A 26,475-nucleotide genomic window follows, 5' to 3' on the forward strand; every position below is an offset into this window, starting at 1 on the left:
TGCATTATTTGTTTACATGTTTTGCATGGATTTGTATTCTACTGAATGTTCTTATGCAATGAATTTCAGTATAAAACTTAATCATATCTTCCCATTTTATGAAATAGTTTTTTTTTTGTTGTTATTTTGAAAAATGAGTTTATAATCTTATGAATCGAAGATATTTCATGTTTTGAGTTGAATATGATTCAAAATGAGATATATGTGAATAAGTCAAATTGTATGATGAGTATTTAATTGTATTCAAATGTGTATGATTCAAAATTAGTGTCAGAAAAGAATAACACATAACAGAGAATACTGATGTATATTTTTACTTTTAAAAATAAAACAAAACAATTTTATGTACAACTAAGAGCTCACGGATTTTTTGCAGATGCGTATAAATGGAAGACTGCTTTGAACATAAATAGAAAAAGATGAGTAAATAAATGGTCTGTTCAGATGCCTATTTTGCTGAAACAACTTTCACGGGAGCTTTGAAGCAACAGATAACCTTATCCTGATCATCGTTGGTTTTCAGCTCAAATCTAGCCTTAGTTTGAACCTAGAAAGAAAAAGAAATATAAAATTGTCTGTTGGTTAAATTGAATATACTTATAAGGAGATTTAAGATTGTTTTAAACGAACGCGCACGCGCACACACACACACACACACACACACACACACATACACGCACGCGCACACACACATACACGCACGCACACACACATACACGCACGCACGCACGCACACACGAGAAACAGAGAGAGAGAGAGTAGAATGTATGCTTTGAATCTGGTTGTAGAATTTGTGCTTTGAAGAATTATCCTTTAATTTCAAGTTATATTGTCAAATAGTTAAACTGGACATAGGCTAAAATGCTTCCTATTTAGGAATGTTCATGTTTAAAATGTATTATAGCGTGGATCTCACGAGTTGGTGACTAACTTCGAACTCAGGCAGGTATGACTTAGTTTGTTTAGAGTGAAAGAAACCATGAAACGGAGAGCAGGACGAAGAAAAATAGAAAAATATAATAGATACGATTATGATGATGATTATATTTAATTATTATTGACATACAATTAATCGCGTATTATGAAGAAAACAAAAAAAAATATTTACGTCCGTCTCCTCCCTTATCAAAATAAACACTAAGCGTTATGTCACATCTATGTTCATTTGTCAGAGCTAGTCTGTAACAAATTACACATATTAATTAAAAGCAAAATTTATGTCTGTTTGTAAGAATACAGATTATAACAGATGGCTGATATTCGACTCAAAGCATCAAAGAACCGAAATATTTATCCAGTTTTGCATTGACACAGTTACCGGAGACCTCGTGACTTTTCTGAAATCATTTAACTGCTAGTTCTACCAATAAGCTATTACGGCATGTTAACTTAATATTTTATTTGTTAGATAATAATTTAATAAATTGAAGGAAAAAAATTGAAATCTGCTGTTTCAAATTTCAAATTATCATGCGAGAACAATTTTATTTGACAGTACGAAATTTGAGAGCAATAATAAAAAGTTTAAATCATCGCTTCTTCCAGGAAATGCATTAATAAATTGACACATCAAAATAATTTTGAAAAAAGGGATTCACTTTGCACCATGATCATTCTACAAAAATATTTTTTAATAAAACTGTCAGATGGTTTTAATTCAGAAATTAATCTGAAATGTTCGATATCTGGAATATTTTCTCATATTTGTGATCCTGATTAGAAAAAAATTCCTATAATTTATGAATTCCAACAAATCATGCCCTTTATTTTCTGTCTACGCATTTTGAAACTTCAAAAAACTCCAAACCAAAACAACATAATGTTTTCGCATGATAAAATGCATATTGAAATTTAGTTCTACTTTATTTAATTAAAAAAAAATAAAAATAATAACTCCTCAAAGAATGGTCCGTGTTTCGTCATGTTGAATAAATGACATGTAAGCATCCTGGGGAAACTTTGCCAGACATAATTTTAATAATAAAGAGTGTCCCCAAATTAACTCAAGATTTGGATTTTCCACCATTTGTACTATAAAGTGTTGGGAACTCAATTAAAAAAACCATCTGACAGCTGATAGTTTAGAAAATGTTACACGATAGAGCAACATGTTAACGCAAGATTTGAATTAAATAAGAAACGTATTTTTTTTCTCTTAAAATTGTTATATTTTTTATTGGATCGGAAAGTACACCGGATAGAGTTATGTATGGAATAACAAATTGGGCAAATAGCCTCCGCGGCTTTGCTTGCACATACGCACTCTTTTATCGAAATTTTCCATGACCATTTTGCATAAATGCGTCTAAATTTCGTTGGTGCATCGTCGAATTTCCTCCTTCAATGCGCACGTGCTTATGGGCTTGTTGGCAAAGACCTAATGGTGTTAAATTGCACGATCTAGGAGGTCAATTCTCAAATTTTCAAGCTGTTGCCACCAGACTTTCATAATTTTTGAAATATTATTCAACAATAAAAAAACGTTGTTTTATCGTCTAATGCTCCTTTTTTACTAACCCTACGCTATCAGCTGTAAAATGTTTTTTTTTTTAATAGGATTACCAACACTTTACTGCACGAATGATGGCAAATTCAAATCTTGCGTTAATTATGGGACACCTTTTATAATTAATCTAGGACTTCATTTTTTTGCAGGCAATTCGACTTCATATTAGACAAAACGAAGCGTTCGCTTACCGTGGGGAAGAATTTCTTGACTTCGAATACTTGTGTGTATTTGAGATCCTGGTTTACAGAGACAGGACAGGTCAAGTTCTTTCCTTTGCATGCATCTCTTTTCATTCCAGGATATGGCAACTCGATTCCGGCCACATCAGCCCATACGGACAAACGGAGTTTTTCTGCATTAGCATCTGCAATAAAAATAATATAATCCAATGTGCAATATAAATTACAATTAAAACACTTTGTTGCAATACAATTGTTCTTTTCCTTTGAGATACCTTTTCTTCTCTCTGCCTTGGATGACCAACTTATTTATTTATATTTCAGTTCATATAAATCTCAATTATGATCGTGAAATATAGCAATTATTTTAGATTGGATTTTGAATTTCGAACCGTAATCTTTTATAAATTCTTGACAACATAGGCAACGATTTAACGTGGAATGGATTTAACGTTCCCAATGGATTTAACATTCACCAGAAAACGTAAACGGTGGGGTTTTAGGGGTCCAAATTCTCGAACCCATGATCTATTTGTTCTAAATTCTATATTGTGTATTAGGCCATCGTGACGCCTTGATTTTGATCCTTTTTGCAAACGCCGTTCTATTATACAAATGAATGTGATGCTACATTTAGCAACCTGATTCTTTCATTCGCGGTAAGTACATTTTCTGAATATTACATAAATTTTTTTTTTTAATTTCAAATTCATTCACTTTTCTAACTTTACAATATTCGTACGTACCTGCGTAACCTTGTAATAATCAACAATAAATGATTAATTTTTTAAGTACCTGTTAAAAATTTTTTGTTTTTGTAAAATACATCAAGTCTTCGTTGACTAAAGAAATCAGGAACAAAAAATTATTCTATTAAAAATATATTCAGGCAGAGATAATTTTATTTTGAAATGTGTCTACTGTATTTTAGAGACTACGCAATATAAATATATAATGTAGTGATAATTATTTTAAAGTTTCAGAATTTAATTTTATTAATTTTAACCAGTGGTTATAATAAGTAGATTCATTTATTTAAATTTTACTTGTAAAATTGAAAATTACGATAAAAGTATAAGAGAAGAAATCCAAAGTCAATCTTGTAACTATATCATAGAATTCCGCCAAAATTGCAAAACAGTATTGTTTGAAAATTATGCAAAGCCACTAATACAAGAATGCACACAGATCTCCCAACTCATAGTTGCACATTTATAGCAACGAAATATTTATTTTACTTCACACCATTTCACGAGTAAAACATAGCAAGTTTCTAAATTTAAATTAAAATATCAGAAACAACTACAAGGAGAGAGTTTTTAACTTACTTGAAACACAATGAACATTGATTATAGCGGATGATCCTTTGGGAATCTCACAAGGCTCCTTGGCGCATGGCTCCACGGAAACAGACTTTACTGTTCCTCCTAGAAAATATGACTTCATTAGATTTCAGGAATATGGGTAAATATCTTTATATTTGGATCGATGTTTTTAAAAGTTCTATAAAGAAAAATGTGTTTTCTCTTTGATATTCTTAGTTGTTTCCATATAAAAAATCGCTGACAACATTTTAGGAAATATACTACTCGTTCAATATACCGAGACTATTATTTTTCGACGATACTACCTCGCTAAGGGGTGAGATACAGAAGAATGACATATTTCCGGAACTCTTCATTTTTTCAAATTGATTTCTGCCCTATTAGATACTTTTTCATTTTGTTTTGTTCCACGTATATGTGATTGTCGTATCGTTTCTGATCGTATTATTTTATTGTAACTCAAAATTGCGTATCGATTACTTATATAGCTAGTCCAAGTGGCAAAAAATGTCATATTGGCACGAAAGATATTTTATATGATATCATTAAATATGATCGAAATTATCTACCGTTGTTAATCTTAAGATATTATCAAAATATTCAATAACAAATTTAAAAAAATCATTTTAACCTAAAAAAGTATTATTTTGTAAAAAAGTGAATTACCAAATTTTAAGAACATAACCTTTCCATTTATTCATCACAATTTAACGCTTAGACCCTTCACAATCAATAAAAATTGCTCTAAAGTATTTTATGGTGAATTAGTATAACGACAATACACTAATAATAGGACAGTATTACGAGTTACTTTCAATTTTTACACCTTCCACGTATAATCAGAGTTCACCTTACTAAATGTAAGCATTTACTCCTTTCATCTTTCCTCTCACTCTTATTTTGATTAAATAAACACATTCTGAAGCATGCGCAAAAACGAGGAGTATTTTAGAATCTGAGAATGAACAGTAGTTTTGCTTACTTATTATGCGATCTAAAGTGTCGATCGGCATTGATGAAAATCATCTATAAATATCAGATATCTCCTTTTTCAACGATATTTTCATGAAGTCAATTCTTCCTCAATACAAGAGCTCGGTGCCGATTTCATACATAGGAAGGAAAGCGTGGAAAAAGAATGCATCATAATCGTTAAATTTCGATTTGGCGACATTGATCTATTTCCATGTTTCAGACCTATTTGAATGTGAAAACATCACTTTCGGAGTTTTGTTCTTGCTTGTCTGCTTATGAATAAGATAATTCAGAAATGAAACTAGTTGGACAAATGATATTCGGTAAGTAATCTTGCATCCGAAATTATAGATTGCTTTCAAATTTTGTATAAAATCTGTTAATCGGATGTTTGTTTGTTTACTCATCAACGTGCATATGAAGTCAACAATTTAACCAGATGAAGTAATTGTTCCTAAATTTTCTGGCATACTCTTTAATAAAGGTGTTATGCTCCTACCACCGAAAAAAAATGTGTAACCTCAGTAAGGTTCGAATGCTTTGTCAGGCATTGGCAAACAATAATTACAAAATATACATCTTTGGCGCAAATCCAACATTTTTACTTAATCTAGCTTGAAGTATGCTCATTTTTTTTATCATTAATCGTTGGAATGCGGCTAATACACAAGTACTTGAAAACCGAATATGGATTTTTGAAGTCTTTTCTCAAAAAACTAAAATCCTCTGAAATCAGAATATAACATATCTACAGATACGGTTATAAGATCTTTAAATGACTTTCTTTGCGTTTTTAAGTCATTGCATTTAGATGCATAGACCGATAGACGGTCCATTTTTCAACAAATTTGGTTCTAAAATTTGATATGATCTGCAGTTTGGATGCTAAATCTTTGAATCAAATTTCACTGCCTAAGTTTTTACTTTGTTGAACTACTGCATTTGCATATATGAGGAAGTACAGAAGTAACCATTTGACAGAGTTTATTCAAACTTTGATACATATCTACATTTTAGATGATAAACTTGTATATCAAATTCTGTCTATTTAATTCGGTAGGTAGTAGAATTTGTAGCTATCATGTTCATAACCGGATAGAGAAACTTCTTAATCGATTTCATTCAAAATTTGACAGTTATTTATAAAATTAGTGTTAAGTTTATATAATAAATTTCAACCGTCCATCTCAAAGCGCTTTTGAGTTATCGCTATTACAGACAGACCTATAGACATAAATCCAAAAATGAGTTTTCCAGACTGAGGGAGATCTAAAATATGGAGATTCGCCAGAATCTTGATCCGAATTTTTTGACGATTACAATACTTCTCTTTGCCTACTTTGTACATGAGAAAATAATCAGTGAAAGTGTTTTCCTTAAAATTTATCACATAATCTACAATACCCCCCCCCCCACCATTACCGCATAAAATCGTAGACCCTGGGTAAGACAGTGAATGCTCTGCATGTTATTAAAGAAAAATGGTGATGGAATATAGAAATTTGGTGTGAATCTAGCAATTTTACTAGATCTACCATGTGAATACGGACGCTTTTTTTCTTCGACAGTTTGAAATCAAATTTGACACGGAGCAACAATTGTAATCACAAAAATACATACCGAATTTCATTGCGCTAATGAATTATTGCGCATACATGTTTTCGAAAGTATAGACTGACAAACGGTCAACATTTTGACAGATTGGGTTCAAAATGTGATAGTATCTACTTTTTAGATGCCAAATTCGTGTGCCAAAATGTATTTATTTAGTTCTTGATGTTTCGAAGTCAATATGTTCTCCTGCACTCGGAAAGCCAGACAGACTTCCTCTGATAAGATTTCGTTCAAAATTTGGTTCAAATTTGCAAATTTAGTTTAAAGACGACGCACTAACTTCATTCGTCTCAAAGCGCTTTTGAGTTATTATATTCACAGGCAGAGAGACAGAGTTCCAAAAATATGATTTTCAAACTCTGGAAAGTCTAAAATGGACATTCATCGAAATCTCGAGTTCGAATTTTTTACAATTTCTCTAAGCACAATACTTTATATACACTTCGTATACAAAAAAGTAAAAATGCAACACACTTGTAAGGGAATAGTTTGTGGTGTTACATCAGACGTGAAATTTCGTGAGCCGTTGTTCCTAATTTACGACCTAATCCACCAATGAGTAGTCAATCTTATCATGTTTAAGCGAACATAATTTAGAATCGCAACAAGGAATTGCGTGTGTGGTCTGAAAATCAAAATTGTAGATTTATGACAAATTTTAAACAATACGATAGAAAGGAAAACTTACAAAATGTTTTATTTTATTTTAATATGCACCAAATGTTAACACAAAACGTGCCTTATAGTGGAAATACAACAGTATGAAATACATACAACATACATACAATACAAACAGTATGAAATAAAATTATTCAAATTTTATTTATTCGAATCGCCTTGAGAGAAAATCCGCAAACATTACACGAAATCAGCCGCTCTAAGTAAAAATGAGGGCAGCGTAATAATTGATATTTTAAAACAATATAGAAGTATTGTTGTAACCGGCGTCCTGGACTAGGGGTAGTGCGTCTTTCCCGTAATCTGGGCGTTCCGGATTCGAGTTTTGGTTCGGGCATGGTTGTTCTTCACACTGTGTTCTATCTCCGAGGTGTGTGAATGAGCCCGCCCCCCCCTGCAAAAAGGGGTTGTGCAAGTGAATGTGTGAGAATCATCTTCATATGAATTAGAAGTCAGACTTCTGCAATCGAGTGCTCAGGGGTCTTTACCCTCAGAAGTTACTGCACCCCCTTTCCGTGGTAACGTGGACTCGACATCATCCTCATCCTCAGCATTATTTAAGTATACTAAAAATATTTTTAAGAACTTATAAAAATTAGATGGAAAAATAGTCTAAAAATAAAACTATCAACTTATTTTTAAAATGCTGTAAAAAATATTTGTGTGTAATACTATATTAAGAATTATAAATAGTAAGAGTACAAATATTAATATTTCGATTAATTTAAATCTTGGTACCGTGAGTAAAAATATTAATATTTCGATTAATTTTAAATTAATTAAAATATTAGAAATGTTTTGAAAAATCTTATCAATCAATTACGATTGAAGAAGTAAATGCATGACAAATTTGACAATTTTAGGCCCAACAATTTAGCGATTAGAGCGCTTTTTTTTTTTTTTTTATCACGCATGAAATAATGTGCAAATAGTATGACAGCCTATTAATTTAATATATAAAAATCTCGTGTCACGGTGTTTGTGTTCGTACTCCTCCGAAACGGCTGGACCGATTTTTATGAAATTTTTTATGTGTATTTGTTAGGTATGAGAATAGGTCGTAAAGTATATTTCATAACGCTAGGTAATTAGGGTGTCCCTATCCCGTCATTCCACGTTCAACGTACTCCAATGAGATCAACGCTTTCTTGAAATCATCGCCACTGTGGTATAAAGTTGAACAAGTTCAGCTAAAAATAAACATGCGGACCAATTGACATTTTCGGACCAATTGTTAGATATCGGCGATGGAAAAGTCGCTGTCTATGAAAATACTGGATGCATAAAATTGCCCACTAATTTCTGCACTATCGTTGATTCGCAAAATGCTCTCATTGACCGCATACTTCCCAATGTACGCACACAATAAGTAAATCATGCGTGGTTGGCAGAAAGAGCCATTTTGGTAGCAAAAAATGTGGACGTCGACGATTTGAACTTCAAGATACAGCAATCTTTTCCAGGCGACTTGGTATCATACAAATCGATCGATACAGTTTGTGATGTTTACGGAGCTGTAAATTATCCAACAGAGTTTTTGAATTCACTGGATTTGCCAGGCATGTCACCACACCTTCTACGACTGAAAGTTGGATCTCCGGTTATTTTACTTCGGAATTTGAACCCATCACGTCTGTGCAATGGCACGCGATTGGTCATTAAAAAATTGATGAAAAACGTTATCGAAGCCACCATTTTGAATGGCAAATTCCGAGCCGAAAATGTTTTGCTTCCACGAATTCCAATGATTCTCACAGACGTGCCAATTGAATTCAAACGCGTTCAATTTCCTATTAGATTGGCATTTGCAATGACAATCAATAAGTCGCAAGGCCATACCATGTCTGTTTGCGGCTTAGATTTGGGCACGTTATGTTTTTCACACGGACAATTGTATGTGGCATGTTCTCGCGTGGGCAAACCATCGAGCTTATTTGTGTTTGCTAAATACAGACTGATAAAAAATATCATAAACTCAATTGCTCTTCGAAATAAATACTGATTTTCTTTATTTCATTTTCATACGTTAGGATAAAAAATATATTACTTTTTTCACTTTACGTTTAACTTTTAAGAGATCAAACAATGTATATGTTCGTTACATTAATGAAATACATTGCATTGAGAAAATGTGTGGTTGACGGTTTTTTTTTTTTTTTTTTTTTTTTTTTGTTGTTTTTATCGGCGATCATCGTCAACAGCACTCCATTCCTCTTTCTGTCATAGATCCCATCCCCACACACTTACAATATATTCATTATTTTTTAATTAACAACCAAAATATTCACTAGAAATAATTTATATGGCAGAACAACGTTTGCAGGGTCAACTAGAATAATATAAAATTACAATATACGTAAATACATGTATATTTAGGATGCTTAGTTAATCTTAAGGTTTATTTTGTGTTTTCTTTCACAAAATCAGATTAATTACAGTTTTATAACGTTGAATTTTATAAATTGTGGAAAGACAGTCTTCAAACGTAGTTTCAAATACAGTAAAATGACAAGAAAACGTTGCTTGTAAAACAGTTAAAGCAAGAAAAAGAAATGGTTTCATCTGAAAGAACAACAATCAGAGCAAGATTTTTACCCCACATCTGTCAGTTATGTAGTAGTCAAGGCTAACCCGTTTAGAATGTTTTTCAATTTCATTGGATCAAGCAGGTAAGCAGATGGCAATGAGCTGTTTTGTTTCGTTACTTGTTTCGTTACAACAGAATAAAGTATGAGTCATCACGTTTTTTAAATCAAACAAAGAGAGTGTATAATATAATATTTAGTCTGCATTGTGACAACATAATATATATTTTTAATAGGATATTTTATGTCTTTTTTTGTTTATTGTATGAACCGACTTGGAAAAAAAAAACATCACGGTTTCTTCTTTTAAACTTTTCAAGGTAGCAAGGTTAAATAAATGTCGAATCGAAATAAATGAAACACATGCACACGGAATTATTGTCGAAATAAGGAAATCATAAAGAATTTACGACTCTATATCATAAAAAAATGTTTTTGCGCTCTGAAAGTTTTCCTTAAGGTCTGCAATAAATTTATGGCTAGAAAATGTCATTGCGTTAAAAAAAAATTTAAAACATTAGATCATGAATTAAAGGTTTTATTTTTTTTAACGAATGAAAACAAGAAAGTTAAGTGCTTTAAGTGTTTGATGAAGTCATCATTTAATGACTTCATCAATCACTTCTTATATTATGATATTTTTAAATCTAATTTAAACTTAATTAATTTCCTACTTTTTATCTTAATTTAACCCATATTAATTCTAAAATGTACTGTTATTTCCTGATCCATTTCCACCTTTTTTTATTTAATTAATACTGCACGAGCTGTGTAAAAATGCTTAAATCAGCTGTTCTCCAGCTCCAAGTGAAAGGATAAAAATCTATCATTCTAAGCAAATTCTTTTAGAAGATACATATGCTTCCCTTACCTAAATCGACCCGTGTAAAGAAATTCCTGCCATAATCTCATAGTATATAACACTATTTCGGCTTTTCTCGCTCTTTTTGCTCTTGTGTCGTGCTGTATACTGACATATCGCTTCTTGCTTGTACATAAATTAAGCCTCCCGGGATAGAATAAATCGGAAGTTTTAAAAATGGTTTGAAGATTTGAATTTAGAATTTCTTTTAAAAGTTACATTTTCTGATATATCTCCACTTTCTTACTATCTAAAAATGCAACGTTTATCGTTTATGTTTTCTTTAAAGGATTTTATATAACAAAGGTGACAACAATTTAATTTTCTATAGTTTCAAAGATGTTAATCAATTAATTTCTCCTACAAAACTGCAATATTCGTCATTATGAAATTAAGCCCTTAAATCTTTAAATAATGAAACTTTTCTGTAGGTATTTAAGATAGAAACAGATAGAAATATTACAGTGGAGATTTTATTTTCTCCAAACATTAATAGAAGTACAACGATAGTGAAATGTTTCATTTGATTGTCTTTTTTCTTTTATTAAACTAGTTATTTATAGTCGAAAGATTCCTTTGAAATGATTGTTTAAAAAATTAAAAAAGCAATTAATGAAATCTTATTCACGTTTTCCTTATTTCCTCTAGTAGGTAAATGAGAAAAAATAATACATTGCACAAATTGTACAAATAGTTAGCTAATCATTCATTCGCTCTTTGAAAGTAAATGTATTGATACAATAATCTGTCACAGAAAACGTTACAAACCAGTTCGTTGCACTTAAAGAATCGACATTATTTTTCACATCAGAATCTTTTAAAGAATAACTTTTATGTTTCTATTTAATTTTGATATCACGCAATGATCCTTCAAGAAACTTGCACGTATTTTGATTGAACGGAAACTGCTATAAACATGATTTGTAAATATAATTTTTAATTAAATGCAATGATACTATGAAAGAAAAAAAAACAATGTTTCTCCTCAAGAAATCATTTACAAAGTATAGGTGATGCTTTTGTGTACATGAATTCTTTTCGTTTATAACAATGGATGATAAAAAATATCAAATATGTTTTAGAAAACATTTTGAAAAGTAGAAAAATCTACTTTAAGTATTGCTCATTATGAAAGTTTTTAGTTTATTTCGCAACGAACCATTTCATTTAATTCAACCATCAAAATGTTCACTCAACCATATTCATGTCTTATACAGAGAAAAAAAAGTAAGAAATACAGTCGTCCTCTTGTTCGAAATATCGTAGCATGAAAAAATTTTAGGTTTCAACTATATTTTATTCTTAAAATATAATTTTAATTCTATACCAGTAATAATGTACAAACAAAAAAGGCATTTAAAATAGTCACAGCATATATGAGTAATGAAGAGTGTCGTAAAATTTACCTGAAAATATTTTTTTTTTAATCTGTTAAAAGAAAAATAAAATTATGAAAATAAAATTTCATCACCGAAACACTTATTTTTGATTTTTAAAATGACATATAACTGATTTTTACTTTCTCTTATAAGTAGCATAGAAATAGTAAAGAAATCGTCAAAAAATTCGAAATCGTGATTTTGACGAATCTCCTCGTTTTAGACCTCCCTAAGTTCGAAAAACACATTTTTGGAAAATGTTCGTCTGTCTGTCTCTGACAAAGGTTTAACCATTTAGCTCAAAAACAATTTGAGCTAAATCGTTGAAACTTAACGGTCTGACAATTTGGCGGTCTTTACTCCAAATTTGCAGATTTCTTTCAAATTTTGAGTAAAATATGTGCAGAGGAAGTCCGTCTGTTCGAATATAAGTTAACAGGATATATAAAATACAGCTAGCTAGATATATAAATATAGCTAGACAGATAAGATTCGATGCACAAATTAGCATCTATATAACACCTGTCAAGATTTGCGCCAAATCCAATAAAGTGTTGATTGTCTGTCGGTCTGTACCTTCAGAAACATGTAAAGGCGATCATTCAAAAACGCAATGACTTAAATATATCATATTTGGTATGGGTTTTGTGACTACAAGTGCAGTTTTGTGTCAATTGTCGGTTGAGAAAAACATGCCTAATTCGCAAATTCAGGTTCGGATAATATTAACGGCACGTCACGGATTCAACGCCAAATAACGTGCCAAAGATGACGCAATACATTCAATAAAAATGCTATATTCACGCCAAAAGTTAATATTTCGTTAACTATTGTAAGCCAATGCCATGCTTGGTGTTCTTTGGCATGACAAGTCTATTAGAGAGACCACTCCAATAATATGCTCTGAAGTTATTGAGAAAACACTTCAATGATCTAAGAAGTAGCTACATGCTAAGTTTGCCAACTGCAAATCTAAAGATCTGTCCTGTAAAATGTTTAGAACGATTTTTTTAAATTCATGTTTGTGGCATGATGTTATACATAACAACCTATAAACACCATCATGTTAAAAATGTCGTTTTATTATTAATGTTTAGTAAATGTTAGTATTTCTAAAAGTTAGAAACTCCTTTGCAGTTATTTATGCGACTTATTCTCCTTTTTATGAAATGGAAATTCATGCTCATGTTATACATGTAAAATTCTCCTCGGAAATTTAAAAATAGAATCTATTGTTCAATCTGCAAAAGTCATATGGTAAGACAAAGTGCAGCTACAGTAGGTGGCATGCGTGTAATTACATTTGTCATATGATTGTGACGTTATATAATTTGAGGCAATTATATTCAGTCACGTTTTCAGTACCTTAGCTTCGCAAAGATTTTCCTTCATTTCTTTACAAAACGTTATTATAAATACAGAACTTCCTTAAAATCACTTATAGTGTAAATGTTGAAGAATTTTAAGAAAGACAATGAGTACATATTTTCCTTAAAATGTCGACTAATGATCAGATCAGAAGAAAATATTCTTCAAAAAAGTTGGCGGATTCTTTAACATATTGGCAGCTTATCTTAATTATCTATTTTCCAAAATTCTGCCGAATGTCAAACAGTCCAAAAATACAAACGACGACATTTTCATACAAAATAAAAGATCTGATTGACACAAATGAATTGTTTGTGCAAAAGGGAAAAAAATACAGTTTTTCCGAAATTTTTAAAATTTAGTTCTATTTACAAATTTTTGAAGTGGTTTGCATTTAAAAATACTTATTAGAATGTTAACAGAAATAAAATTTAGTTATATTAACGTCCTTCTTTTTAAAAGCCATACAAGGGCTATTTTATGAAGAATTTCGTAATTTTGAACCATCAGTGGTCAGATGACGGAGGACGATATCTGATTCAATTGGTCTCTCTCCAAAATTCTTCGCCAAAGCAACTGGAAGACATTTGGCCCCACTATATTTAAAAAGTACAAGATCTGTTTATACGACGTTTCTTCAAAGGAATGGCATTTTTAATCTGGAGCGCTATGGGCAACAAAACCAACACCTTTCTACCAGCACAACGCTACCCAAACATCAGTAGAAGTGTTTTTTCTGTGACTTTATCCATATTTTTACAATATGCCGTTATTTTGAGCTAAGCTACATTGTACAGAGTAAGCGTTATGGATTATCTTTCATCCAATGGATCAAAAATTCTTTCATAATATTTTTCGAATTCACACAATTTAAAGAAGATTTGAATCTCTATTAAACTCCTAACGCTTAGTGTCGTAATGTTTTAAGATAGATTTGTCTATTTTTTATTTTATTTATGTAATAAGTGATAGTATTCATACAAAAATATATTTTAATATCGCCACAACGCACGTGAGTAAAACTCCAATAAATAAACAATGAAAAATAATGCTGTAAAATATCCTTAAAGTATTTTTCAATATTTATTAAAATTAGAGAAAGAAATATTTCAGAAATAAATTTGATAACGGTGAAAAGTTTTTTTTTTTAATTTTTAAAATGGCTTAATGGTTTTTGCGTAATAATATGCTTCGAAATTAGTAATGAAAAATGTCACAAATATTATTAATTTTCAATTAAAAATTATAATGCGTGTCTGCCATAAGGCTATTTACAGATAGAATGACAGCTATAAGCATTATCATGCTAATAAGCTAGAAATGCAATCATATTTAAAAGTTGGCAAAACAAGAAAAATGAACTTATCATTTTAAATAGAATTAAATGTAATTTTTGGGAATTTAAAAGAAAATTATGTTGTGAAGATTTATTTTTAAACATCGATATTCAGAAAGAGGAAAGACTTGGAGTTGGAAGAAAGAAATTTGGTACGTGATCTTAATACATAAATTGTAGGTTTCTATTATTTTGTTGATGAAATTTGTGAAAGAGAAACTTGTTTCTTTAGTCCGTCTTCGTGCACATTAATGCAACAATTCAAAACACGTAGCTTCTGGATGAAATTCAGCCCATAGTTTTAGCCCTTGAACTGTCGATTATCACATTTTCAGTTAAATTAATCAAAGCATTGACTATTGTGTCTGTTTGTGGATATGTAAAATCAATAATTCAAAAACTTTATAGATTGGATATATGATATTTAATATATGCTCTTGATATAGATATAAATTTGTTCCTCATTTTGGTTCCATTTGGCCAAAGGAAAGAAATACAATATCAAATTCATTTCTCTATACTGTACTACAATGCGCTACAGAAAACGCACTATATTGTATTTTATGTGAGAAAATTGAGGAGAAACATTGCCATTGGTTTACTTATCATTTACTAATTTATTAGATAAATTTTTAATCTTAAAAGTAAACTTTGGAAGAATCCTGTTTCACAGCTTTTACTGTATTAGGATATGGTTCAAGGATTTATCATCAACAGCTATGTTGTGGAGTAAACAGAAGTAGATTTAGGTAATCTGCAACTGTAGGCAGACATCATGAGGTTCCTTTTTTAATAGTTTTTTTAGATAGTTAATTTATTTTCATATTTTAAAATATTTCTTACTCGTTAATAATTTGTTTTAGGTGAATATCTTTATTTTATTGACTTTGTGAATATATATTTGCTTTAATTATCTATTCTGCTTCCAAATTGTCCAGTATCTACGTTTATCCACAACATTATTGACGCACATGTTTGGTTTTATAATTATTATTATAATTAAGCGAAAGTATGAAACATATAGAAACCTAATTATATTTGATAAAGTGTAAAGATTTTTTTCATCATAGAATTTTTAATTCATTAATCATCATTCATTTATTATTTTATCATACATGGAATTTGTATTCCTTTCAAATTTATTTAAGAAGCAACTAGGCAAATAAAATTTTATGTCCGACCTGCTTGCGGCCCCTTTTTAGTCTATTTCCCTAAGCAGTTGCTTAGATTGGAAAACCGCCACTGGAATTAACGAAGAAAATGTCTTGTCAGAAGAAAACGTTTCACAGTAAAAGAAATTCATTAGATTTAATTATTACAATTAATTTCAAGCGATTAAAAAGGAATAAAAATGTAAGGACTGTCTAAATTTTCTGCATCTCTGATTTTGTCAGATTTTATAAAATAAGGAGAATAAGAAATCAAGGTCAGAAAATATGTTAAACTGTTATTTTCTATATTTTTGAATAACATTAAACGAGGAAATAGTTACTCACTTTTAAATACCTCTTAACATTTAAAAGACAAACGACCTTTTTATAATTGTAATTGGAAATCGCTTCATTATAATATTTTTGAGCGATATCATTTCATTTCTTCACATCTTAAAATTAGTGCCTAATCTCGCGTCTTCCTATCTCAGTAACTAATAAATTATTCGGCATGGAATTATTATTATTTAGCCGATAAATTTTTTGTCAAAACATTAATTTGTATGATTCATCAGCATCAGAAAAACAAAGAAATAGAAAATCAATTCAAATGATAAGGTAATACAATTACCAATAGAACATCAGTTAAAATTGAAGACGTTGAAAAAAAAATACGACATCTTTCTTTGTTCAAATCAACAATAATTAAGAACTATAATAGCAAGAAGAATAAATCAGCAGTTGAAAGAAATAAATGACGTAAAAGTAAACCATTATTGTGTTGCAAATTTTCCAATGGCTAAAAAATTAAACCTCGGTAATATTATGTGCTTCAAGACATTTTGCCAATAATTTTAATCCATCTGATATATTGCTTTAATCCTGTTTCCCTCTTTTTTCTTTAGCTAATAAGGAATCAAGGTAATAAGGCCAGTGCCCCTTCCATTTTTGAAAGACAGAATTGAAGGTTCTAAAGTCACTGCACCATCTCACCTTGAGTCCAGAGTTAAACGTGAGTAACCGATTGAATTTTAAAGGATAACCACATTATAATGAAAACTTTCCAAAAGGTTACGCTTGAAGGCTTTATAAACACGGTCAAATTCGAAGTACAGAACAATGCTATATTTATCATCGTTTTATTCAATTCTCTGAATAATATATGTATTTAAATATCATATTATTAGAAATATGAAAGATAGCAGTATGAAAAATCGATAAGAATCAAAATAATTTTTGAAGATAATTTCTTTAGAGAATAATAGAAATTTTGCAATAAAATTTAAAAGCCAACGAGTGATTTTCTGATATTTTTCAGTGCTTTTAATATAAATATATGACTACAGTAAAACATGCATAATTATTACAAAAAATTTAAATAAGATACAAGCCTGAAATATGTAATATCATATATTTCAGGTATGACTCGCCTATCTTCATATCATTGAAAAAAAATTGTTTTTAATTTTATAGCAGCGGTAACGTAACACAAAAGAATTTATTTAACATCATAGCAACGAACGTGAATATAAATCCAGAAGTTAATAAAACAATGAAAAGTATTGTTGCAAAATAGACTTAAAATATTTTTAAAAATCTTACTTAAATTAAAGAAAAATGGTACAGAAAAAAATTAATACTATTGAGAAGTTTATTTGATTTTTAAAGTAGTATAAAAATTAATTTTTGTACAATAATATATTTCATTGCTATTGAGGGAAAACATCAACATTGATTAATATTTAATTAAGAATTATTTTAAAATCCCCTTTTTTTTCACAAAACCTACTACTCAAAAATTAACTACATTCCTATTCCCTAACTTTAGGCTCAATAATCTGCCTTGCAGAATGTTTTGAACGATATTTTTCAACATGCATGTTGCACCATGTCTTTACAGATGGCTGCCATGTTATAAACATTGTAAATTCAAAATAAGCCTTCAATATTTTATTGTCCATGTTATTTTACACAATGTATAAATATCTTATTAAATATGTCCCAGCGAAATATCTCCACAGAAGATCTTCATAATATCACGAATATACAGATCTGTAGTCTTTTAATATTAAATCAATTCATAAACTCCGAACTCAGTCAGTATACCCATAATATTTTTTCGATTTGGAATTTTACTCAGTTGAGTATCATAAAATAGTTAAAGCAATTAAAACAATAAATTATATTGCTACAAATTTGACAATATTTTATCGGAAGGACATTTTTAAAAAAATCAAAAATTCGAAAACTAGTATTTCTTTCTGTTACGTATATCTTGTTTTCCCCATATTTAAATATTCAACACTAAATATAAAAATTTGATATTTAAAAAAAATGCATACAAATTTGAAATTTTTATTATTTTTTTGGTTGGGAAAAAAACTTTACTGTCATTTTCTAGTCAGAGAATATCATTTTCTATTCTTGAGGTTTTGTAAAGTGAGATAAAAAAAAATACTTAAAACTTGTCACCACTGGAGATCTACTAGTTCGCGGTTATATTTGATTTCAGATAAATAGATATATTTTCTTGTCTATGTTCTACCAAATTGTCAGGTATTAAAGTCGTGTTATTTTACCTGTCCTGTATGTCCTTTGCTATTTCAGAATATGAAACTGTCTAATGGGGATCAGTTCTATGGCAAGTGCTATTAAAAATGTAAATACCCAGTTCGTCCAACTTTTATTTTCGCGATTTTTAACTTCACTTTTTTTTTATTTGTCTTGTAAACTACACAGATGATTAACATAATCTTTCTTGTTTCTTAACTTTCAACAATGGGAAAAAAATAATGCGATTCAATATTTGATAAAACAAGGAAGACGGTTTGAATTTCAGAGTAATAGTGTAATCTGTTGTTGAAAATTAAGGGGGAAAATACCGAAAATCATGAAAATTTTTCACATCAGTCAAACTGGTATTGTTAAAAAGACAATTTTTTAAATTTTGAAAAGGCTTAGAACTCATTTTGTAATATAAGCAATAATATTTTTGAAAGTTTTGTTGGAAAAATGCTAAAATTTCGCTTAATTTTCTAATTAATTAAAATTTCAAAGAAAATCTCTAAGATGGACAATTTGTAATTATAGGCCAAACGATTTAGCCTGTAGAGTGCTGACATACGCACAAATATTCATCTATATGAAAAATAGAGATTTAAAATCGAGTTCATGTAAGCCACAAGCGGAGGAGAAAGCAAAAACTCTTATAAAAATATAACCCGAATATGACATTTTATCAGATTATATGTAAATATGAAAGCACCTTTATCTAATTGTTGCTCATATATGTCTTCAAATTTTCTGTTTCAAAAGTTAAACTCCTATGGACAAAGGAATAACTCGAACCAGCATTTCTAATCGACAATTTTAAGCAAGTTGAATTTCAACTAATGAAAAATATCGCCTGCTTCTATTAAATCGTCTGAAATCTAAAAGCATCCAAATGAGCATATCATAGAAACTGAACAATGGAAATTTATCCTTTGATGAATATGCAGGTTCTCTGTCTACAGCTGAATAAAAGCTATTTATGTTGTGGCGGTGTACAAGGATTAAATGACACAACTAAGCATTACGAAAGAAAACAATCGTGGAAGCGTTTTCAGCAAGTTCTGAATTTTGTGTTAGTATTTAGATGTATATGATACTCAGCTCATTCGAGACAGCTTTGTTTGCTATTTTTTTGGTCATCCATTTTTTTTTTTTTTTTTTTGCATATTGATTTCTTTTTCTTCTTTTTTTTTTTAAATTTGTAAACGCTATCACGTTCTTGAAAACCCTAGGTTATCAAATTTCAGACAACAACATATTTTAAAAATAGAATTAAATTATTGTATAGTATCAATTAAAGGCAATAGTGTTTTTATAACTAAAGTCTAATTCGCTCAAAATCGAAATTAAATAAAAGAGGGAGCTATAACAGGGTACAACGATATTAACGAATCAAACTCTCAATCTGATTTTTATAAAAGCCATTTTATAAAACATTTAACACCAATAAAAATATCAAAATAAACCTTTAAATAACAAACAAAAAAAATCAGAAATTATAACATTTTATTCATTTAATTTTTTTTCTTATAATGTTGAAAGTAATATTTTAAAGATCTTGGAATAAAGCCGAAAATAGAATATAATTTATACATTCTTTCGTTGTTAAAGTCCACTCTTGACTATTTCAAAAGGGAAAAAATAAAATTAAAGCAAAAAGCAAAATATTTTTAATAGATGTTGAATAAAACTGCAGTTCGGCTTAAACATTCAGCTTAGTAAAATGAATCTTTGACCAGTTTTTATAATAAAGCTCGTTGCCGTTTATGGGTTGTTGGAGAAGGACAGTACTCTAACTATTAATCTGATAACGCAACAAGTATTAAAAATATGTAGAACTTTAACTAGACAGTATGTTCTTCCAACAAATGTTTAAGGGAGATTTCGAACTATTATAAAGTTATTTAATCACTCTTTATGGCACCTCTTTATTAATTAACTTCCGAGGACCTTATTATTATATCGTGAAGGCATATTTTTTTGTTTATTTACATCTTTTTTGGTTTTGACTTTTGACTTTTCGTATACGTAGTATAGAGAAAATAATGTAATCGTCAAAAAATTCGAACTCGAGATTTTGACGAATCTCCACGTTTCAGATCTCCCCGAGCTCCAAAAACATATTTTTAGAGAATGTCCATCTGTCTATCTGTCTGTGACAAATATAACTCAAAAATGTTTTGAGCTAGACGCTTGAAATTTGGTATACGGTCTTTACACCAAATTTTACAGTTTTCTATCAAATTCTGTGTAAAATCTGTTCAGAGCAAGTTCGTCTGTCCGATTGTTCGAATTTAAGCTAATACGATAACTACAAAATGAAGAGAGCTAGATAGATAAGATTCGGTACATAGATTTAACATCTATAATGTAGACGACACCTATCAAATTTTGAGCCGAATTCAACGAAAGGTCGACTGTATGTCGATCTGTACTTTCAGAAATATGTAAATTCGATGATTCAAAAACCCAATGCCTGAAATACATCAAATTTGGTATAGGATTTTGTGCCTTCAAGTGCAGTTTTGTGTTAAATGTTTGCAGTAATCGTTTGAGAAAAACGCGTCAAAAACACAAATTCGATTTTCGGTTACTATTAACTCTATATAAGTGAATAATCGCTGAATAAATAGCCAAGGATGGCACATTCGATTTAGTTAAAATGCTAAATTCATGCCAAAGGTTAATATTTCGTAACTTTTGTAAGTCAATGCCATGTAAGGCGATCTCTGGCATGGCAAGTTTATTAGAGAGTATGCGAGAAAGATTTGGAAAGACCACTCTCACTGGTTTAATAATAAGAACAATAATACAATAATTTAAGAGTGTTTCAAGATTTCTAAAATAGTTTCTAAAAGAGAAAATTTCTATTACATTTTCTTAGGAATGTCGGTAGAGGCCATTGGTTTAATTTTATACAATTCCATACGGTAAGTCAGATATATATTTATTTTTCAGCCCTGATGGATAGAAGAATAGCTTGTGTTAACTATCTATATGCCTAAGTAGTAATAATATCTTGGGTTGAGGCTCTTTAAAGAGATCCTGGAATTTTACCATTCCTTCGATCCTATAGTTTTGTATTGAACACATTCAAACTTGACAAAGAAAACGAAATATTAGCCATTCATGATACACTGGGAATAGATATGACTAATATCTATAATAGGTGAATTATTTTGTTAGTTATAGATAACAATCTCATTAAATATAAAATAATTTACTTATTCAATATCAATACCCTGATTAGATAACTATGTTAAAGAAGTTATTCTTATGAAATCGTGATATAGCCAGGAATTTTTCTGTCAATCATTATTATCTTGGAAAGGTAAATTTGTGTAAGAACTTACCGCATGGTTCGAATTCGATATCTTTGGATTGAACAAGGCAGATGAAAGCCGGAATCAGGAAGAGGAAGCTGACACGATTCATTCTTGTTGAAAATTCGGAAGAAAAGGGAACACGTCTGTTTTTGGTGGAGTCTGGAGGAAGTATGCGTTTCGTGTGTTATTTGTTTCAGTTCTGCCTACCAGAGCTGGCACTGTTGCGTATAAAACAGCCGGGTGTGAAATGAACCTTGGCGTTCTGCACGCGATTGGGTCATGGTTTCTTCCCCTTCGGGAAAAAACTCGCTTGTCCACTTTTCCGACTCAGAACGAAACCAATTTCGAGAAAGATTTTGTGGCGTTTAATGTCGGTTTCGCTCATTTTTCTTTCGCGTTAGCCTTCGACATTTTATTCATTGCCCAGAATGATTCGTCGGAATATATTGTTCTTTTTTCTTTAACAAGCTCTTTTTTTCTTTGTTTTGTTTTCAATCCTGTTTCGAATTTCCTTCAATGTCGAGCTTTATTTTCTACTTTTTTTCTTCTTCTTCATTTTATGATGCGTCATTATGTTTTTAGTTGCAATGTCGAGGGGTAAAAAATAGAAAACAATATGTAGTTCGGAATGAATTATTCATTAGCTGAAAGGGAGAATGAAAGATTTGTGAGTTGCTCATTCAAAGCGTAATGCCGCAATTTGACATTGGGGTAGCTTTTATTCTGTGGTGAAGAATCTTGTTCATATGATGTAAATTTCAAATAGTAATACTTTCATGCTGATTTTTGCAACACATTCTCTCTCTTTTGATATTTCCTTATTAAAGCAGTAATAGCTGCCAGCAAAAGCTTTGAATTCCTAAAAGCGAAATTCTAAATTCGGAGAGATGAAAAGTGCTTTGTTTGAAAGTTGGAATGGTGACTTTTTACTTTCTCGTATATGAAGTACAAAGAAAATATTCGTCAAAAAAATTCGAACAGAGATTTTGGCGAATTTCTCTGCTTTATACCTCTCCCTGAATCGAAAAACATTTTGGTATTATGTTTGTCTGTCTGTTCAAGGATAACTCAAAAACTCTTTGATCCTGCTTGATGAAATTTAGTTGCCGTCTTTGCATTGAATTTGTAGATGTTTATCAAATTTTAAGCGAAATCCATTTAGAGAAAGTCTGTCTTTCCGGCTGTTCGGATATGAGTTAACACAATAACTACACAATGAAAAGAGAGATGAATAAAATTTGACATACAGATTTAACATCTAAATTATAGATACATATCAAATTTGAAACTAAATCCGTCAAGGGATTAACTTTTTGTCCATCTGTACTTTCACAAGCATGTAAACGTAGTAACTCAAAAATGCACTGATTTAAATTTATGAAATTTCATATGTGATTTTCTGACTACGCTAGTAATTCTGTGTCAAAATTTGGCTTTAATCGGTTGGAAAAAAAGCATCTAAAAAACAAATTCGATTTTCGTGTACCTATTGCTAAATGCCAGGTATAAATCACCAAAAAAAAAAATTGCAAAAGATCACGCGATAGATTTAGTAAAAACACTAAACTTACTCCAATCGTATTTCGTAACTTTTATTCGTCAATGCTATGCAATGCTCTTGGCTTCGCCCTAGGTTCACAATTTTATACAGGAGCCATTGAAAACACTTTTATTAGAATGTATGCCAGAAAGTTTTTGTGAGATCCCTCCCGCTGGTTTCTTCCTACAGCTGTTGCATGGTAATGAAATGATTTACTGACCCACTAATACAAATAAGATCCACACTTCCTGCCGCTTGAAGCTCTCTTTTCAGCTAACTTGTGAAGAAATCCGGTTCTGATTGTTTACATTCCCGATTAACAAAAGATAATTAAATTGTTTTTAAGATCATGTAAGAATAATAACATCCAAATATCCGATATATATATGGGACGCCACTTGAGTTTTGGTTCAAGCCAAAGTGATCCCTACATCCAAAACGCTTTAAAAACAATGCAATTCTATAAGTGTACTATTGCTAGACTATTTGATCCATACTTCTCATTCGATTTAATTCGAAATATAAAAATCGATCCAATGCACAGAACTGTAAAATATTCATACATATTTCATTTTTTAAAATTTTATGAAAATGTTATCGACATTATTAAGTCATCAAATATTCGTTGGATAAATCCTTTATATAAATAGTATTCATCAAAAATCGAAGGGTTAGCATAGTTTCATAAGTTGATGGTGGGTTTTTCTTCTTCTTCTTTTTTTCTGGCTCTCATGTTGTAGGTTGTCCTCTCTTCGATTCATTCGTGGATTATAAATTAATTTTATTAAACTTCATAATCTTCATCGGAAAGATCTGCTGAACTTTTAATAGATCAGGGTCATCTTCTTGATTGGATCTAATAAAATTTCCATGCCGAATCGCTTGGACTTCGAAATTGATCGGTAAAAGTGAATTGATGATTGCTAGACCGACAGTCATCATCGGAGTGACGGAATTTTTCCCTACAGTGGTTTTATTATGAGATTCCAATAGGGATTTTTTAGACACGTGTCGACCTAGAGAAGGATATCTTTAATATCTTTTAAAATCAGATGCCAGGGATTTTTATTGCTTGTGGCATGAGAGACAGAGAAAATGAAATTTTTTAGAGCGCGTGTTTTTATTAATTAAATCAAAAAGTGGGATTTGGATCCGGAAATAAGCGAAAATTTTAATATAAGATACAAAAATAGGAAATTAATTAATAACTAAATTAAAAAGATATCATTATTTGGTGGTGTATATATATATATACACCACCAAATTTATAATTTATTCCAAATTCATCAAATTTTAAATGTAATCTCTTAACTTCACAAATCAATAAAAAAATTAATCAACAATTTGATTACATAATGTGATATTAACAATAAAATTAACTGTCCAATAATTATAACTACTTCTTTGAGACAGAGATGTAAAAAATTATGAAAAGAAGACTCGTAATTTCTCGGCAAAGTTTTAATGAAATAAAAATAAAAAGTTAAGTATTTCACTTCTTATTACAAATTATAGCAAAATGTATCGCAGTATTAATTAAATTAAATAACAAATCAAAATAATTTTATATAATAAGGCATAAGAATTCTATTTTTTAAATTAGTCTCAATCTTAAGAATATTTTATTATATCGTAAACTTAAATGATGACCTTTTAAAGGTCTAATATATCAAATATAAAGAGAAGCAAGGCAAATTTAATTATCTGATACTCCATTAAAAATTTCGCTCAAAATATACATTAAATGCAGTCACAATAACCCGTGATTCTATCAAAAACTGAAACACAAAGCCAATTTATGATGTTACATAGTGAAAGGGAAGATTTATTTAATCAATAGCTGACATATTAAGAATTAATTCAATAGAGAATAAATGCTCTACACAAGATTTAATGAAAAATAAGTGAAAATGTTCTCTCAGACAGATGGAATACTCGTCGTAAATCAGTTAAAAACGATAACTATAAAAGAATATATTTATTTTATTCCCTTTATTATAACTATAAAAGAATTTAGAGAGATATTATTTATTAGCTGTTATTGTGATACATATACCTACAAACTCTCACACCCACCGGCATCCTGGCATAGGGGTAGCGCGTCTTCCCCGTGATCTGGGCTTCGCGGTTCGTGCATGGTTGTTCTTCTGTGTTCTATCTGTGAGATGTATGAATGTGCCCCCCCCCCCATAAAAAGAGGTTGTGCAAGCGAATGTGACGCATGAAGTAGCTAAGTCGTACTCTTGACATTAGTTGGCGCTACTGAAAAAACAAGAAACGCTCACTCGGCTTAAATAGCTGACAGACGACTGCCGGCGGGCTTGTGAAGTGCCATAAGTCACAACATAACCCTGGCATCCACCCAAAAAGAAGATTGTATGAAGTTAGTTGTGATTTGTTTGAATACTGCCCTTTTTATTTTCGGATATACAAAACAAAGTACTGTAATAAACAACAACAACAAAGCAAAAAAGTCGATGTTGAGATTTTGACGAGGTTTCAGATTTCTCTCAGACTGAAAAACACATATTGACCACTTTGTGGTTTGGGGCCAACTGCCTCGAAGAGGATGCCAGTTTGGTGACTTGGCCAATGATATAAATGGATTATAATAAAGACAGCAGTCGACTACAAATAAATTTTATGGATACTGCTTCGTTTAGTGGTGAAAGTCCAAAAAGCACATTTTTGGCGTTATGTCTAAATTCTGAGTAAAATCGGCTGCTCTGAAAATTTTTCAGTTTTAGAGGATAAAGTAATTCTTTATTTTCAACGCAGAGAACTATAAGGTTTATTTGAAGAAAAATGTTCTATATTCAAAGATTTCTAAAGAAGCATCTCGTGTTTTCTTTGATTTTTCAAATTTTGTTATAGTAACTTTTCTCTTTCTACTTTGTTTTTACATTGAAGAAGTAAATCTGCAATAGATTTGCCAGTTGTTATTTATACATGGGTAATAATATATATTTCCCCCGAAGTTTGTTTCATTTGATGATGGTAAAATCCGCATCATTAACAGCTTGGCATCATCTGTTCAAATAAGCATCTGAAAGGCACAAAGATCAGATTTTAAAAAAGAAATTGTAATGAATAGA

At 30.4% G+C, this 26,475-nt stretch overlaps 1 protein-coding gene across 1 annotated transcript; it reads right to left on the reverse strand.

Annotated features, from left to right (window-relative positions):
• Positions 1 to 298: 298 nt before the first annotated feature.
• LOC129966053 (NPC intracellular cholesterol transporter 2-like) lies at positions 299 to 22,148 on the reverse strand. Its single transcript, XM_056080409.1, has 4 exons — positions 21,868 to 22,148; positions 4,017 to 4,115; positions 2,698 to 2,873; positions 299 to 547 (listed from the first exon to the last, which is right to left on the reverse strand). The coding sequence occupies exons 1-4, from the start codon at positions 21,947 to 21,949 to the stop codon at positions 449 to 451; spliced, it is 456 nt and encodes a 151-aa protein (XP_055936384.1). The 5' UTR covers positions 21,950 to 22,148; the 3' UTR covers positions 299 to 448.
• Positions 22,149 to 26,475: the final 4,327 nt, after the last annotated feature.

Source organism: Argiope bruennichi, chromosome 4 (assembly GCF_947563725.1).
Source record: "Argiope bruennichi chromosome 4, qqArgBrue1.1, whole genome shotgun sequence".
Taxonomy (NCBI): Eukaryota; Metazoa; Arthropoda; class Arachnida; order Araneae; family Araneidae; genus Argiope; species Argiope bruennichi.